The sequence below is a fragment of the Hemiscyllium ocellatum genome, chromosome 16 (genome assembly GCF_020745735.1).
Source record: "Hemiscyllium ocellatum isolate sHemOce1 chromosome 16, sHemOce1.pat.X.cur, whole genome shotgun sequence".
Taxonomy (NCBI): Eukaryota; Metazoa; Chordata; class Chondrichthyes; order Orectolobiformes; family Hemiscylliidae; genus Hemiscyllium; species Hemiscyllium ocellatum.
The window spans coordinates 1,302,291-1,321,388 of record NC_083416.1 but is presented as its reverse complement, the minus strand read 5'-3'; the positions used below and the strand labels follow the sequence as shown (position 1 = coordinate 1,321,388).

Genomic DNA, 19,098 nt, shown 5'->3' with positions numbered 1-19,098 from the left:
GAATTTTCTACTGCTTCAGATCTGCTGCATAGATTGGAGTGTAATTGGAACAATAAATCAAAGGCCAGAATGTACCCTGGTTTATCCGTAATTCATCACATGTTATCTAATATAGTACTTAAAACACAACAATTACCTTCTCCAGCCATGACTAAGGATTGGTTCCCATAATTACTCTATACTATAGAACTTGAACACTGCTGAAAAATATAAATACATTGTTGAGGCTGTTCATCTTGTATTGATTAGGACAGGTGCATGAGCGTTAAATTTTAAGGGAAATAGAGAAAATCCAAGATGGCGGCGGTCTGACTGGTCTCTGTGCCATAACTCCTGGCAAGGTGGACCTTTTACCCCCCCCCCCCATTAACTACCACTAGGAGCAAAAATTGCTAATATAAACTTGCTGAACATTTGGAGCGGCTAAAATTGTGGTGTGACAGCTTTAAGACCAGAATGTAAACAAATAAAGGAAAGGGGCTGAAAGGAGTAGAGCAGGCAGGGCACTCCCGTACTACATCCGGGGTGCCTGCAGCCTTTGCTCAAACTCCCGGGCCTGCCCCTTTGGGTTTAGTGGGGCAGCAACATTTGTTCTGAGTTTGCCAAACTCCTGGAAAAGATTTGAAGCAGCGGTGGAACCACTGTCTGCTATGCTGAAAAAGCATGAGCAGGAAGTTCAATTGTTGGACCGAGTGGAGGAGAGGACTGTGGTGGACGTCTCAGCCGGGAGTATCCGAATACTGGAAGACCGGGGTTGGGTCCTTCAGGAACAAGTGGACGACCTGTAAAATAAAAATAGAGAAAACCTCCGGCTCGTGGATCTTCCAGAACGCGAGGAAGGCAAAGACCTGGTTGGCTTCTTGGAGAAGTGGCTCCGAAGTTCCTGGGGCTGGATTTGGAGTTGGACCTATTGAGTGTGGAGCGGGCCTGCTGGATTTTAATGCGCAAGGCCAGGTCGGGCCCATGTTCCTGAGCTGTCCTAGTGTGACTCCTGCATTATAAAGATAAACAGTTAGTGATTGAAACATCAAGAAGACTGGGAAGAGATTCACAGGCTTTAATGCACAAAGGCTCAAGATCATGTTTTCTCAGGACTTCTCGAGCCAGAATTAAGAAGAGAAGGGTGTTTGACGGAGTTAAGAGAAAATTAAGGGATCTGAACATTCAATATTCCTTGGGGTACCCAGTCGTGTTACATTTTGCTCATGGAGGGCCAGTATATAATTTTGATTCTGCAGAAAAGGCAAAGGACTTTGTGAATTCTCTGAATTAAAGGACTCGGGGGAAGGAGGGTGTATTTATACCGGTAATGGTATGGGTTTTTAAAAAAGTTTTTATTGCTCCTTCTTTTCTCATCTCTTCCCCTTTTCTGTGGTTATCAGCTTTATACATACGCCTTGATGTAAAATCAGAATGATTTCTTATATCGGTCGATTGGGAATTATCTGGGGCTTTTTTTACTGCTGTCATTTTGCTTTTGGATTGGGGGTGGCTATACCTGTGGGTTAAGGTGGGGGGGGGCGCGAGTGGTTGTGAGGGGGGTGGTTTGGAGGGGGTAGGGATGGCCATCCATTGTTAACTCTCAGAATGTAAATAACAGCTTGTAACAGAATGTAAATGAACATCAACTAGCCACAAAAAGGCAAGACCCTCTCTCACTAGTATCCTTACATACAGGTAAGGACGGATGCTACTTTAACTGGGACAACGCATCCATCCTAGGACAAGCCAAACATAGACACACACGAGAAGCATGGCATTCCAACTGGAACTCTATCAACAAACACATCAAGTTAGACCACCCCCTGAGAAAAAGAACCAGAAATGACATCACCACAAGAAGTGACACTGGCAACCCAAACCTATAAATAGAAAGCACGGATTATGAGCAGTGCTTCGTCCGCAGGCCTACTGAAGATGTAGGGTGAAGTAGTAGGGCGACGAAGCATCTGGAAATGAACCTTGCAGCGCAACGAGCAAACGTACATCCAATAATAGATTTTCTTCACTTGTGAATTGCCTGGGGCTGAGGCACAGCCTCAGTTAAAGCAAGTTAGGATGGTGGCAAGGATTGGGAGGAGTGCCCTCTATGGGCAAGAGGAGACATCTGCAGTGAATTGGGGGTTATTTGGGTGTTTACTTAAGTTAAATGTAGTGATTCGTAGTTTTTTTAGTTGTAGTAGTTTTAATTGGAATAGGTTTTAGACTTTATAGAGTGTCTTTGTCGCTGCTGCACCTCAGATAAAATTCCTCCTCCTGGGAAACCATGGGCTGCCCTGGATGACCATGGCTAGTGATTTGTTCCAGTAGTGCTCCTGGAATGGAAAAGGGAGCCATTCCTCCATTTAAAGAAAGAAGGTGTGCTGTCAAGCCTTAAGAAGGAAAGGATGGACATCGCCCTGCTATAGGAGACGCATTTAACTGATGAGGAACATCTGAAACTGCAGCAGGGAGTGTTATGATAGGGTATTCTTTGCCTCCTTTAGCTCCAAGAGTAGAGGAATAGCTATACTGGTAAGAAGGAACCTCCCTTTCCAGGTAACTGAGCAAATTAAGGAAGAACATTATTCTTAAAGCTCTAATACATGGAGAAGCGTATGGCATCTTGAATGTGTGTTGTCCCCTGGCGCACCCTCTTTGTCTAATTGATGTAGTCACTAAATTAACGAGTCTTGGGGTGCACTGCATGATCATTGTGGGGGGGAGGAGGGGGGTAGTTTAATCGCCTAACAGATTCCAAGGTAGACAGGGTGCCAAGGGGCGTGGCAGGTATGCCCACGCATTCTCAGTAGTTGGTGGACCTGTGTGAGGAGTTGGGATGAGTGGATGCGTGGACGCACTTCCACCCGAATGGAAGAGATTTTACTTTCTTTTCCAACCCCCACAAGTGCCATACGGGAATTGGTGTGTTTTTTAATGCCATTAGATTGTTTGGACAGAACATTGGTGTGTAAAATTGGGAATGTAACTATCTCGGACCAAATGCCGGTGTGGTTAGATGTTAAAATCAAGGGTGGCGGAATAAATGCCCGGCACTGGCGCATGGACCCATTCCTGTTAAGGGATAGCAAATTCGTTGAGTACATTACAAGAGTTCAGGGCCTTCTGGGATATCAACTCTGGTACGCCCAGTAATCCGGCAGTACTTTGGGAGGCCACTAAGGTATATTTACAAGGCCTGATTATTTTCTATTCAATGACTAGAAGGAGGCAGAGGGAGAAGCAACGACGGATGCTGGCGACCCAGCTGCAGATAGCTGAGGAAGTATATTATAATAGGCCCTCTTTTGTCAAGCTGCAGCAGATCACAGCTCTGGACTTATTGCACACAGCTGGCAAAGTAAGAGGTCTCCTTTGCTAAACAGAGACTTAGAATTTGGAGATAAACCAGGTAGATATCTGGCTAGTAAGAAAAATGCTTCCCAATCTATTATATCTGTTTAGAGAGAGGGCTTGGCACGGTTACCTGTGAGTTGAAGAAGATCAATGTTAGATTTAGGGAATACTTTGCAGAGTTATATCGGTTGAAGGGAGGTGAACACGGTGCAGCGAGAATGCAGTCCTTTTTTGAGAACCTGGACCAATCCAGTATAAACGCGGAACAGGTTTCCCTGTTGAATGCACCTGTGATGGTACAGGACATGTAGGAAGCAATAAAGCATCTCTAAGGTGGCAAAGCACCAGGGCCAGATGGATTCCCAAGTCAATTCTATAAGGAATTCATTAATGTGTTGGTGGAGCCACTTCTGGGATGTATAGCTATTCATATACATGGGATTGTCTGCCGCCCTCACTTCGAGAGGCTGATATCGCCCTTATTTTAAAGAAGGGAAAAGACCCTGAAGAATGTGCTCCATATTGACCAATTTCACTGCAGAATGTAGATTTTAAAATTCTATCCAAGATGCTGCCCCTGAGGTTGGAAAAGGTCCTGCCCCGTATTATAAAAGTAGATCAGACGGGTTTTGTTAAGAGCCGTAGCTGCTCCAACAATATCAGGAGGGTACTAAACATAGTGCAGGTATGCCAGCAAAGATTGATCCCGCGTTTGGTGGTGTCTCTGGACGCAGAAAAGACGTTTGACTGGATAGAATGGCCGTACCTGTTTGGGGTCCTTGAGCGCTTTGTTCTAGGGGGAGCCTTTGCTAGATGGGTGGTGGTGTTGTATAATGATCCTAAGGCAGCAGTCATTACAAACGGCACTAAGTCAGATAACTTTAATACTGGGAGAGGTAGTCGACAGGGGGGTCCTCTTTCACCGCTGTTATTTACCTTGGAATTGAGCCGTTAGCTGAGGCTATCAGGAGGGATCCTGAAATAGTGGTGGCAGGAGTGGGATGGGGAACGTAAGATCACCCTATATGCTGATGACGTTCTTTTGTTCTTGGCCAATCCAGAGGAGTCCATTCCTCGATTGATTCAAACAATTAATTGATTTGGCAGTTTTTTGTGCTACAAGATTAACTTTACAAAATTGGAAGCCAAGCCGGTGGGGTGATTAGTGGAGGTGCCTGTTCTGAAGGATGGAATGCAGTTCCCATTGTCCGAGGGGAGGTCTTGATGTCATTTAGCCAGCTAAGTCAGAAATAGGGATTGTCTAATAGGGCCCTCATCCGGTACTTTCAGATAAGGGAATTCATACAGAGGAAGACCATGCTCCTGTCTCAGTTTTACAAGTCAGCCATGGAGAAAAGAGTGCTCATGTGTACAGGCGCTCTTTCAGTTAGTACTTTGTATCATTTACAGAAAGCATGTGCCTTAGGGGATGTGGAGGGACTCTGTAGGATGTGGAATCAAGAGCTAGGAGAGAATATCTCATTGGAGGTATGGAAAAATGTAAGAGAATTTCAGTATGTAACAGAATGCAAGCCATGCAATTGTGGCTTTACACTGATATGATGCCAGAGAGGCTGGCGAAGTTCAAGAGAGGAGCATCTCCAGGTTGTCCCAAATGTAAAATTAGTAGGGGGACTCTCACACACTGCTATTGGTCATGTTGTAAGATCCAGAGATACTGGAGTGTTATGGTAATGGAACTAAAGGAGGTTGAAGTTAAAAGTGGATCAGGTATTTCTTCTTCTGGGGTTGCCTAATTTGCCTTCTCTGGGGAACACGGGAAGAGATTGTGTAACATTTTTATCCAATGTGCGAGGAAGAACATATTAATGAATTGGACGTTGGAAAAACAACTAGGTCTTATGGGGTGACACAGGCTGGTAATGAAGCATCTTCCCCCAAGACTACCTCTCAAATATGGTGCACCACAAAACAGAGCAGTTTTACACGACATGGCAGCCCTTTCTAAATTATATTAATTAGGGCCGTGGTATAGCCATGGGAATTAATCTGGGCGTCCATGGGGCCCTGGGAGGGAGCCTCAGTGGAGGTGTGGTGAATGAAATAGAATAAAGATTAGATTACTTGCAGTGTGGAAACAGGCCCTTCGGCCCAACAAGTCCACACCGACCCGTCGAAGTGCAACCCACTCATACCCCTTACCTAACACTACAGGCAATTTAGCATGGCCAATTCACCTGACCCGCACATCTTTGGACTGTGGGAGGAAACCGGAGCACACCCACACAGACACGGGGAGAACGTGCAAACTCCACACAGTCAGTCGCCTGAGGTGGGAATTGAACCCAGGTCTCTGGCGCTGTGAGACAGCAGTGCTAACCACTGTGCCATATTGAAGTTAAGTAGATAGGTTAGTTCTGGTAGAATAGTAGGTAGTTCATTATTAATAGTGTTGTGATATGACATTATTGTACTGCCTCTATCTTTCTGTATTTTGGTATTACTCTTTTTTTTAAATATAGATTTGCTGTAAAAGCTTTAAAGTTTCTATTAAAAATACTTTTTAAAATCTTAAGGGAAGTAACAATTTATATTTTATGTGAGAAGGGTGTTGATTGGTTGATAAGTGGTCTCTAGTTGAGACACTGACATGAGCATTCACTATGACAATGATTCCCATGCCTGTCAACCTCGGAACATTCAGTGTAAATTCACTGTGGGACAGTACTTGCCAAACAGTTCTTCACGTATTAATAATTGTGCAAACAAGCAACTTAAGAATGTTGGACTCTGTGGCTCACTTAGACTTACTGTAAGCTACATCTATTCATGTGCAAGGGTCTATCAGCTGCAAACAAAACCTGACATTGCTCTTTTTTAAAAAAAATAAATAAAAGCAGGGAGTAAAGCAGTTCTCAACCAGTGCTTCAGTCAATTGAAGTCAGCATGCTTTATGAATGTTAACAAAAATTCCAGGGAGAATTGTTTCCTGGTGTAGTCTCCATCGTAAGCCTCAACTAACCACATCGCACTTGTCAAACAAACAGTGTCCCTTTCTTGTACGATATAAATTGTTTTCCTTTTGAAGATTGATGTTCTTGCATTTGTCCTGATGAGTTAACATGAAAAGCTTTGACAGTTTTTTTAAAAGGGTTCAGGAACATAATTCTTTGAAATTTACATGACATATAGATGGGTTGTTAAGAAGACATTTAGCATGCTTGCCTTCTAAGGTAAGGTAAGAGGAGAAAGATTTTAAAAAGACGGGGGCAGTCTTTTACACAGTGGTTCATTTGTGGGATGATCAGGAGGAAGTGATGAATGTGGGTACGGTTATAATATTTGAAAGACATTTAGATAAGTCCATGAACAAATGTTTGGAGGATATGGGCCAAATGCAGGCAGACCTAGTTAATTTGGGAATATGGTCGGCATGCATTGGTTGGACTGAAGAGTCTGTTTCTCTGCCGTTTGACTCTATTACTCTATAAAGAGTAATAGTTTTATTTAGAAGATTGAGAGTCTTGATTCTTTACTCCAGAGGGTTGTGGAATCTCAGCCATTGAGTATCTTTAAAATAAAGATTGACAGATTATTAAATACTGGTGACAAATAGGGATATGGCTCAATAATCTAAATGGCTTGCTCCTGTTCATGTGTTCTTATAGACTGAGCCATGCTAAGTCTTTGCTCTGTGTTTGGAGTGATGAGATTCTAGAGCTAAACCAGTGTATAAGTTCTAGAAATTGCTATTGGCAAATAATTTGTTTATTAGCTGCACTCTTACTTTCTGTGTGACGGTAAAAGACGAAGACTGTAAGTTGAATGAATAGGCAACAGTTTCATAAGCTCCAGTCCTGGGTGTGTCTGATGTAGAATGCGGCCAGGTATGAATGTAGAAGAGGAAGAGTAGCACTTCAAAAGTGGCAAAGTGCAATTATCCTGAAGGTAACAGAACAATTTATAAATGCCTTTTAGTAGATTTCAATTTACATATGGCTGAAGGAGCTTGTGAATTTTCTATTCAGGTGCAGGCCATGAAGTTTGGGTACTTAGAGGTAGTTGAGATTGTAAGCGCGACCTACGTTATAATTAATTACAGGATCAACATTTTATTTCTATTCTGGAATTTGTTTTTGTACTTGAAGGCAATTTCTACAAATTAGCAATGGTGTTTCCAGTTATCTTGTAATTAAGAGTAATTACATGCTCAGTTTAGAAATTTCATAAAATGAGACTTCATTTAATGGTATTTTATATCCTGTCACTATTTGAAATTATTGGCAGTGTTCTGATTGCAAAAATAAAAGCTAGGAACAGGCATTTGGTTTGTTTCTCCATAAATCTGTAATGCAAAACTTTAAATTGGTTAGGGTGAAAATTTCTCAAAACAATTCTCTTGCAGTAACCATTTGCCCTTTGTTGTTTATAAGCAACATGCTTTTCATATGCTTTTCAATTCATAGCTGTCTGAATGAAATCTCCTTTGCGATAATGTTTTTCAAGATTAGATGAAGATACATTGATCATTCTCCAGACCAGTTGACTGTGAGCACCTTGGATGTTTTCTTTTGTTACAGCTGCCCCAAAGGCAAAGAAAGAAAATGCCCCAACTTCTGCTGTGCAGTCCAATGTTGAACCTGGGAGCAGTGATCCTGACAAGTACTGTAGTCTATGTCAAGCTTTTTTTAACCACCCTGCTATTGCTAAACAACACTATGTGGGTAAAAGACACAAGAAGCGTGAGACAAAAGCAAAGTTGTTGGAGCAACTGGGGCAAACTGATAATAACTGTGAGTATAAAAGTTGAAGACAGCTAGGGCATTGTATAGCATGTGTGGATAGAAAGGGGGTTAAATGTTGGAAATACATGCAGGCCTCACAACATCTGCTAAAGTAAAGATTACATTGCTATCAGAGGCCTTACATTAGCACTAAAGGAAGTTTACATCCAAACCATCAATCCATCATCTCTTTTTCCAGATTCTGATATGCCTCCTGTGTATTTCTGATATTTTTATTTCGGATTATCAGCATTTCTGTTATTTTTATTTCTGGGTTAAATATTGTATCCTATCCTTAAGCAGCTGATTTTTATATAAAATCAAAACCAGCTCTCAGAAATCAGTGGAATAAATGGTAATAATCTCTGGAAACTTTCATACTTATTGTAAAGTACATGCACCTTCAATATTAACATTTGAAAAGCAGCATTAAACCTAGAAAAGCGTGTGGAATTTAATAATTTGGAGTTGTTTTTCTGTGGCTAGCACACTAAAACATAAATCTATCACCAAGCCATAATAAGATGAATAGATTTCCAGATTTACCTTATTTAGCGGAAAAATGAATTGGAGTCTTATATATCTGCTTAATATGTTGGTTAGATGTTGCTCACTTTCTATTGTTTATAAAGGGAAAGTCTATTGATTTCAGTCCAAAGCTAGCACCTTATTGTTCTGTAGAATATTTATGTATTCATCAAGAAAACAAAACACAATCCGTATCCCCAGTTCAATATATTTTTTTCATGAGTTGAGATTGTAAGCACGACCTACATTATAGTTAATTACAGGATCAACATTTTATTTGAAATGAACAATTTGTATTGCTGATACAATATCTGGTTGTTTGTGACCTTGCAGTACTTGCTAGATAATTGAAAACCAACATCATCCAACATGTTGTAAGCCATTTGTTCACTGCATCTGGCCATTTGGAAATGTTTTCTGCTAAGTTTGAAACAAATTTCACGTAAGAATTCAGCAGAATTTTTCTATTTGAAAACAGGCAAACTTCAAACAACTGTACTGTTGGCCTGCAGTTATGTCACTGTCATTAGCACATGGCTAAAATCTTTGATATCCAGAAAACTAATTGGACTTTATTATGTCATTTGTCCAAGCAACTGCATAAAAAATATCAGTTTTGATGTTCTTTCTGGGGTCTGGTTCACAGGTAGCCTGGAGAATGTTATTCATTGTTTGTAAAACAAGACAGTGGACATTTTATGTGCTGTTTCCTATGAAGCATGTAGAGCTTAACCTACACTGTTTGCATTACCTCTAGGATTTGGTATGAGCTTGTGTATACATAACTGCTCTCTCAGCCACAGCTAACATGAAGTAATGTTGACCGATCTAGAAAATTAGTGATGTGTAAGGCTTGGCTAGTCACTGTTTTGATCCAGTTGAGCCTTTTTAAAATTCATTTGTGGGATGTGGGCATTGTCGACTGGCCAGCCAGTGTTTATTGCCTGTCCCTAGTTACCCTTGAGGCAGTGCTAAGCTGCCACCTTTAACTGCTGCAGTCCATCTGCTGTTGGTTGACCCAATATACTAGTAAAAAATGAGGTCTGCAGATGCTGGAGATCACAGCTGCAAATGTGTTGCTGGTCAAAGCACAGCAGGTTAGGCAGCATCTCAGGAATAGAGAATTCGACGTTTCGAGCATAAGCCCTTCATCAGGAATGATATACTATCAGGGAGGGAATTCCAGGATTTTGACCCGTGACAGTGTAGGAGCAGCAATATATATCCAAGTCAGCATGATGAGTGGCTTGGAGCGGAACTTAAGGATAATGCTGGCCCAATGTATCTGCTGCCCTTGTCCTTTTAGATGGAAGTGGTTGTAGATTTAAAAGATGCTGTCTAAGGATCTTTGATGAATTTCATTAGTGATCATGTATTTTGGTTTAACGTTGTACAGTTAGAAATGTCAGTTTCTTGTTTTGATGTGTGCTGAGATACAGGCAAGCTTTGTTTTGAGTTATATTGATATTGTTGCAAATCTGAGGTACACTTACCAAATAGTTTTCTCCTCTGCTACAAAGCTCAATTTTTCTTATCAAAACTGTCATCTTTGGCTTTTTGTTTGTAACTTGACCTACCCAAACTACTGGTATTTGTTTGAATTGAATGGTTGTAAAAAAATTTTGTTTCATAGCCTAAGTTCAAATGTGACCTTCAAAGTGCATAACCCAGAGTTTTAGGAACAAAAATAACAAAACCGTGAAATCATTTTTGTTAATCGCTGTTTTATTGTTTCTATTTTGTATCTTTCTGTCATCTATGTCTATCCTTTTGGAGAGTAAAAAGTGCGGTCTGCAGATGCTGGAGATCAGAGCTGAAAATGTGTTGCTGGTTAAAGCACAGCAGGTTAGGCAGCATCCAAGGAACAGGAAATTTGACGTTTCGGGCCAGAGCCCTTCATCAGGAATGAGGAGAGTGTGCCAGGCAGGCTAAGATAAAAGGTAGGGAGGAGGGACTTGGGGGAGGGGTGATGGAGATGTGATAGGTGGAAGGAGGTCAAGGTGAGGGTGATAGCCGGAGTGGAGTGGGGGCGGAGAGGTCAGGAAGAAGATTGCAGGTTAGGAGGGCGGTGCTGAGTTGAGGGAACGTGGCTGAAGAGCTTCTGTGCAGAGGAGATGACCTGGGGGGTGCAGTGAGAGAGAGACTCACTGAAATCCTTGTAGAGGGAGGAAGAGAGCTTCTTCAAGGAAGACATCCTTGCAAGAGGATTCGCAGTAGGTTAAAATCTTCGTGTAAAAAGTGCGGTCTGCAGGTGCTGGAGATCAGAGCTGAAAATGTGTTGCTGGTTAAAGCACAGCAGGTTAGGCAGCATCCAAGGAACAGGAAATTTGACGTTTCGGGCCAGAGCCCTTCATCAGGAATGAGGAGAGTGTGCCAGGCAGGCTAAGATAAAAGGTAGGGAGGAGGGACTTGGGGGAGGGGTGATGGAGATGTGATAGGTGGAAGGAGGTCAAGGTGAGGGTGATAGCCGGAGTGGAGTGGGGGCGGAGAGGTCAGGAAGAAGATTGCAGGTTAGGAGGGCGGTGCTGAGTTGAGGGAACGTGGCTGAAGAGCTTCTGTGCAGAGGAGATGACCTGGGGGGTGCAGTGAGAGAGAGACTCACTGAAATCCTTGTAGAGGGAGGAAGAGAGCTTCTTCAAGGAAGACATCCTTGCAAGAGGATTCGCAGTAGGTTAAAATCTTCGTGTAAAAAGTGCGGTCTGCAGGTGCTGGAGATCAGAGCTGAAAATGTGTTGCTGGTTAAAGCACAGCAGGTTAGGCAGCATCCAAGGAACAGGAAATTCGACGTTTCGGGCCAGAGCCCTTCATCAGGAATGAGGAGAGTGTGCCAGGCAGGCTAAGATAAAAGGTAGGGAGCAGGGACTTGGGGGAGGGGTGATGGAGATGTGATAGGTGGAAGGAGGTCAAGGTGAGGGTGATAGAACCAGTTTTTCAGTATAGACAACTGAGGTGCTATTTATATTCCTAGCAGGCTTGTGTGCCTTTGCTATTCTCTACAAAAGCAGAAAATAGTCAAACAATTCAAACTGGAAATATGAGCAGCAAGATGAGAACTTGGAGATGCATTTTCATTTAGGACAAGATATTCTCTTATTTTCTGTGCAACAAATGCTTCAGCTTTCTGCTTAGCTGTGATAAAATTGAATGTCACATAGTGCTCACTTAGTCCTATTTTTGCTCCATTGTAATAGCAATACATGAGGCTGAATCACTGGTCTACACTGGTCACTTTAGGTAAAAATTTGATGCTGAAATCTGCTTTCACAATAAGAATACTTTCTATGCTGACTGCCATTTTTCTAAAAATAATGTCTCTTGCGTCATGGGGCCTATGCAAGGCTGTATTTGCATAGATTACTCCCCCATGTTTTGAATGATTGCCTTCTGCACTGACTTTTGTATATGCTGTTAGATTTAACTAACATGTAATTCATATTCTTGCAGTATACGTGGCCAAAAAAAAATACATCAGGATAATTAAGGGCTACACCAGAAGCAGGAATCTGCAACCCATTTTATATCAGGTCAACACAGAATACTTAGCTCACTGAGTAGCTAAAGCTTTACACATTACCTGTAAAATTTGAAAAATGCAAAATATTCTTTGTTTCAAAAAAAAAAGTTTTATTTTCTCAGCATTAACTAAAATGAGAATCCTACCGTATGGACGAGGCCTTTTGGCCAATTAAGTCTGTACCACTAAAGTTTAATTACATCTATATGAGCACCACTTTTCAGAGTTATGTAACTTAATATTTTACTGAAGCAGATGAATATTTGAAAGAGCTACATTAACAAAACAAGAAAACAAATTGACTTCCTTTAAAAGCAAAAGGGAGAACTGCAATTTCTGATGTGTAAATAGAATCAGAAAATTATGGAAATGTGCAGCAGGTGATGTATCTATAAAAGGAAAGATCGATTCCAAGGTTTTAGATGTGAAATTTGAAAATCAGGACCAAAGCCTGAAATGTAAATGAGGATTTTATAAGTGAAAGAAGTTTAGAGGAAAAGTATCAACAGATAAATCTAAAGGAGTGCATAGATTCATTATGAACAAATTATAAATGCATAACAATGAAAACACAAATAGACCATTGTTTCCAATTAGCTTGGGTTTGTAATAGTTGTGCAGTAGTGTAAAGGTATTTGAGGAATATAGAAAAGCTCTTCTAGGAGAAAGTGAGGACTGCAGATGCTGGAGATCAGAGCTGAAAATGTGTTGCTGGAAAAGCGCAGCAGGTCAGGCAGCATCCAAGGAGAAGGAGAATCGATGTTTCGGACATGAGCCCTTCTTCGGGAATTCCTGAAGAAGGGCTCATGCCCAAAACGTCGATTCTCCTTCTCCTTGGATGCTGCCTGACCTGCTGCGCTTTTCCAGCAACACATTTTCAGCGAATATAAAAAGAAGTGGGCAAATCAAATTTATAGATTAGCGTTTATCCAACTGAATGTTGGAACAAACACAAAAAACAGAGTGGATCGCTTTCATTCTTGCATTGTTCCAAATCCATTCAAGAAATTAATTTCCTTTTAATATTTGAGGTGATTTTGTAATCTGTGAAATTGAAGTATTGATTTTGCTACCCGTTTCCCTGAATCTCTATTTCTGCAGTTCCAAACCTAACCACATTATCACTACGAGGAGGTCTCTAGACCATTTTCATCAGAGTCTTGCAATTGTTACCACTTATGAACTCCACCTATTCTATTTTTTTTACCTGTGTAATTGAGGGTTTTTTCAGTATAGCCCCATCCTGATCCTTTCCCAATTTTTCTGTTCATAAAAGAATAGCTGGTAATTATACACTCCCAATTAAGTTTGCTACACAGCAAATTTCAGCTTTTATTGGTTAGTAATATAGTGGTTATGTTACTGGCACAGCATTTCAGAAGCCTGAGTAATGATCTGCGGATATGAGTTCAAATCTCACCTTGGCAGGAGGAAATTGAAGTTCAGTCTGTTAAATCAGTTTTAATAAACACTTGTAATAGTGACCATGAAATGACTCTGCTGAATGAATCAGTTTTAACAACAATGTCCTTTTGGGGAAACAAATCTGTAAGTTTGTTGCTTTTATGCACTCTAGCCAATATGTGACTCCATACTCGTAGCAATATGATGACTTATACCGTCCTTGAAATGGCTCAATAGGTCACTCAGTTGTTTCTCATGAGTAATTTAGCAATGCCCATATTCTGTGAGTGAGTTAAAAATTTTAATATTCATCTATTCTGAAATGTTATGAAAACCAAGATACAGTAACTAATTTAGCTTCTTATTCTGAACCTCTCGACCACTAACAGATTTGTTTTGCAACTCTACCATACTACCATCCTAATATCCTCTGCTTCAATGCAAATATTCTATTTGTGTGGTTAGGATTAGGTTGACATTAATATTTCCTAACACAAGGTGGCACTTTTTGGAATGTGTCCTGCAGCCTCTACGTTGTATCAGCATCCTTCCTTTAGTGTGAAGTCCAAAATTGTACAGGTTTCTCCTGTTATAGATTCATAGATGGAATACAGTCATAGATTCACATGGCACGGAAACAGACCCTATGCCCTCTAGTTTTAAGCATATCCGAGGGAAAAGATTTTAGCTATTCACCCTGACCATGTCCCTCATGATGTTATAAACCTCTAAGTTCACCCCTCAGCCTCTGACGCTCCAGGGGAAAAAGGCCCCAGTCTATTTAGCCTCTTCTCCATAGCTCAAACCCTACAACCCTGGCAGCATCCTTAAATCTTTTCTGTACCTTCTCAAGTTTAATAACATCCTTCCTAAAGAAGGGCAACCAGAATTGTATGCAGTATGCTAAAAGCGGCCTCACCAATGTCCTGCACCACATCCCAACTCTTATACGCGTATCTCCTGCAGCTCCACTGTCAAGGAATTATACACCTACACTCCTAGGTCTCTTTGGCGACACGTCCAAGGGCCTTACCATTAAGGGTAAGAGCCCTGCCTTGGTTTGCCTTATCAAAATGCAACACCTCACATTTATCTAAAATAAACTCCATCTGCCATGGCCCAATGGCCCATCTGATCAAGATCCCGTGAACTCTGAGATGATCTTCTGCATTGTCCACTACAATACCTATTTTGGTATTCTCTGAAAACTTACTAACCGTGTCTCTTTATATTCACGTCCAAATCATTTATATAAATGACACAAAGCAGCACCCAGCACCAATCCTGTGGTATGCCATTGATCACAGGTTCCTCCAGAGGATTTGTGTAGATCCATAATTAATATTCTTGCATCACATAACAATCTACACGAGACAAGTTAATAGATTACTTGTAAGCTTAATTCCTCCTGCCTGACTCGTGTATCTATTGATCCTTTTTCCCCCCCCCACTGTTCTTTTCATAACCATACGAAAGGCATTTTTGGGGGAGCCTCCGTTTGGATAAAAAACCTTAAAACTAATAGCCTGCCCATATTTCTTTATTGATGATGACTGAATTTTGTGTTAATACTGCTGACCATAAATTTGAACCATCTTGCCCTAAATTCTGCTCCTAGAAAAAAGGTAAAAGTGATTTTAATCAAGAAATAAAGCATGTGTAAAACCATTGTTGTTAAGTGATAAAGTAGGAGAGCATGAGGAAAGGAAACCAGGCAGCTAAATAAATAATGACAAAATTAGCTTTCTTGAAATTTCAACTTTTGATAATTGTACTTTTAGGCAGGTAATTGCATTATTTAACGGTTGTTTATTACGGTAGGTAACTAAATTATAATCTTTCACAGCTGCTGCTGCTAAAGGCTATCCCTGTAACACCTGTAACATTGTTCTGAACTCAATAGAACAGTATCAGGCACACATCCAGGGAACCAAACACCAGAACCAGTAAGTACACTTACGTGTTTTTTTTAAGCAAACCTATAAAAGTTATCCTGTTCTTACCATCACATCATAACCTACACGGGACAGACAAAAATAACTTAGAAACTTAGTTTGATTTGAATCAGAGATGAGTCCTTCGAACCGATCTTCACTTTGGATTCGGAAAATGATTTTGATTATATTAACCTGATTAGTCCATGGTCTAGAGTGTGCAGTTGTTGTTGGAATGTGTGCATTTAAATTTGAAAGAGAAATCTTCATTTTCTCATTTTAAGTTCCACTTTGGGGAAATGACTGAGTGAAAAACTGATCTGTTTCCTTTGTCAGTTGAATCCATTATGGAGAAAATAAACGAACATAAGCTGTTGGGGAAAGCCTTTTTTAACTTGCAAATTCTTCAATGACCTATTTACAGCAGAAGTGTGTTTGCTCTGTGTCATAGAGTCATAGAGATGTACAGCACGGAAACAGACCTTTTCAGTCCAACTCCTCCATGCCGACCTGATATCCCAACCCGACCTAGTTCCACCTGTAAGCAGCTGGCACACATCCCTCCAAACCCTTCCTATTCATATACCTATCCAGGTGCCTTTTAACATGGTGGCACATTGGCTCAGTGGTTAGCACTGCAGCTTCACAAAACTAGGCTCCCAGGTTCAATTCCAGCTTCGGGTGACTGTCTGTGTGGAGTTTGCACATACTCCCTGCGTCTGTTTGGATTTCCTCCAGGTGCTCTGGTTTCCTCCCACAGTTCAAAGATGTGCAGATCAGGTGAATTGACCATGTTAAATTGCCCATAGTGTTAGGTGCTTTAGTCAGAGGGAAATGGGTCTGGATGGGTTGCTCTTCAGAGGGTTGGTGTGGACTGGTTGAGCCGAAGGGCCTGTTCCCATACTGTAGGCAATCTAATCTAAAAAAAAATTGTTGCAATTATACCAGCCTCCACCGCTTACACTGGCAGCCCATTCCACATATGCATCACCTTCTGCATGACAAAGTTGCCCCTTAGGTCTCTTTTATATCTTTGCCCTCTCCCCCTAATCCTATGCCCTCTAGCTCTGGACTTCCCCCACCTCAGGCAAAAGACCTTGTCTATTTATCCGTGCCCCTCATGATTTTATAAACCACTATAACGACACCCCTCAGCCTCCGACGCTCCAGGGAAAACAGCCCCAGTCTGTTCACCCTCTTCCTATAGCTATGTGTTTGTGAAAATAATTCAAATTGCACGTTTAGGCCAGAAGAGTATACTTTTAGGATCATTCACTTCAAAAATTATGATGATAATAAGGTATACCGCATAAAATTTATACACTTGACCAGTAGCGCTGATTCATGACATTGTGTGGGTGGCCCAAACAGCTTTATGAGGTACAAATATCACGAATGTTTTTCACACTAGAAAAACTAAGTGTATCTGTAAATAGTGTTGAATTAGGGGCAGCATTGTTTACAGCAGACGCTACTTTCATTAGCCTACCTCTCACCAATCTTCCATTCATCTGGTGCCTGCTTTTCTGTTTCAATTTCTTCTTTTGATGTGGCAGTGCAAGTTGAGTTATATTTATTGCCACTTCAGAGAACAGTAAGAACTGATTATGTGGCTTTAGATTAACATGTCATGAACTGTGCTGAGGGTAGTATCAACGAGCCTGTGGGGTAATTTAGATCCACACAGCAGCTTCTGTGATTATTTTGTTTGATGCCAGTTTGCTAATTCTAAATTCTTTACGGTTGTCATGATGCCTGAACTCAGCCACTGAATTACTGTTAGTAGTGCAGTACCATAAACAACTCAACTACATTGAGTTGACGAGAAAAATCTTCAGTTAATCTTCATTTACATTTGATGCCTCAGAATCTATTGAATTGTTCCATTTTGCTTTGCTTTGGACCTCTGAATTAAACTATGCTGCTGATTTAGTATCTTACTTGGTCCATCCTAGCAACATTTGCTTCTTTTATGTTAAGCCACTGCTGTTCCATAGAATGATTTGGATGAAACAATGCCAAACTAGTCAAGTAGTTTTGTTTCTGTATATCAAGTTGCATAGAGTTCCTTGGGCCATAAAGTTCCTCTAAATTAAGGACTTTGCCAGTTCATCAATTAGATTACAATTAAAACGGATACCTTTTGGCTAGTGGATCTAAACCAATAGTAGAAAATTTGGAAATTTAGAAAAGTTTTGGATGTGTTTGTGACTAGACTCCAGGAATCTTCAGGCAGGTCAACCACATTTCCTTTATTATTTGATCCTTTCTTGGGAAGTGATTACAAGGTATGGGATTTCCCATTCAAGGCAAAATCCTAGTAGCTTGATGATATGTTGGATGCATAAAAAAACTACTTTGGTGATTTTGTAAATTTGATTAATACAGTCATAGAAAATGAAGTAAATAAAGCAAACTTGCATAGGGCTGGTATAAAGGTGGTGCACCACAACTGCAGCATGTTGAACTTTGTCGAGACCATGTCATCTGGATAACCAGCTGCAGTAAATATCTGCAGCTCAAGGAAATTCAGGTTTATTGAATTGGGATCGGAGGTGCATCAAGGAAGAGATGAGTTACTTGGACACCTTTATCAAGTCGACATTCACACCACTTAGGTTATACAGCGATGCTGATCAGTGATCATGAAAGGAGGTATTGGAACCCGTAGTGCACTACTCAAACACCCTTGCCCTTAACTAGCAGGAATATTTTACTGCTGATCTGGATGGGAGACAAGATCTGAAAGATAGATAAGCAGATCGAACATGACATCATTGTACAGAAGGCCAATCAAGTGGGTGAAATGAATTTGCTGTTTAATTGATGGGCGAAAGTACAGTCAGGGATATAAATTCTATTTTTGGAGCTGTGACTGGAGATTCCAAGATACCAGCCCAGTGTTAAGGTTAAAGACATTTTGTCTCTCTGAGCTGGGGAAGAATTTGAACCAATGACATGGAATGAGATTCTGATGAAGGAATTTGTGGAACCAGAATGCAGAAACTGATCAATGCACAAATTGGTATGAAGTAAACAGATCAAAGAGTTGAACATGTGATTCAAAGAACAGTGTATCAGAAAGGGGTTTCTACTCATGATACTGACACCGGCACTAGGAAAAGGGCAGACTATCTGCTTCGAGCAAGCTCACTTAAACTAAACAGGGACGAATGTCCTGGTGAATTATACAACTATGACTTTAGGTGAAGCTTCAAACTAAAAAACTGGGGAGAGGTATGGCATTCAAATTAGGAAACACTTAAAATTCGAAAAAGAAAAATCAAGACCACAGCGGTGTTGTGGCTTGGGAAAAGAGGAACATTTGATAGGGACGACCAGTAAGTTAAAAGGCATTAGATGCCACCAGACCTACTGATTTGTTTCCAGCATTTTCTTTAATGTGGGCACTGAAATTCTGTTGTCCAGTAAAGGGCTTTTGATATTCTTAGAAGCTTCTTAAAATCCTAATGATCTTAAGCATTGGAATGTAGGAATTAGGAGCAGAAATAGGCAATTAAACCCTTTTGAGCCTTTTCTGCTATTTAACATGATCTTATCCTGCTCTCCATAACTCTTTATCCCACTAATCATCCAATATGTATTTATTTCTTCCTTGAAACTGTTGATTGATTCT

The 19,098-nt window shown here is 40.8% G+C and overlaps 1 protein-coding gene across 3 annotated transcripts in view; it reads left to right on the top strand.

Annotated features, from left to right (window-relative positions):
- Nucleotides 1-19,098, top strand: part of LOC132823311 (zinc finger protein 346-like) — a 62,720-nt gene that overhangs the window by 39,256 nt on the left and 4,366 nt on the right. For 2 of the 3 annotated variants that reach the window (XM_060836986.1, XM_060836985.1), the window contains 2 exons: nucleotides 7,878-8,090; nucleotides 15,374-15,473. In XM_060836986.1, the coding sequence (XP_060692969.1) occupies nucleotides 7,878-8,090; nucleotides 15,374-15,473 (313 nt within the window). The remainder of the gene's footprint in view (nucleotides 1-7,877; nucleotides 8,091-15,373; nucleotides 15,474-19,098) is intronic. The other variant, XM_060836987.1, reaches the window with a different exon arrangement.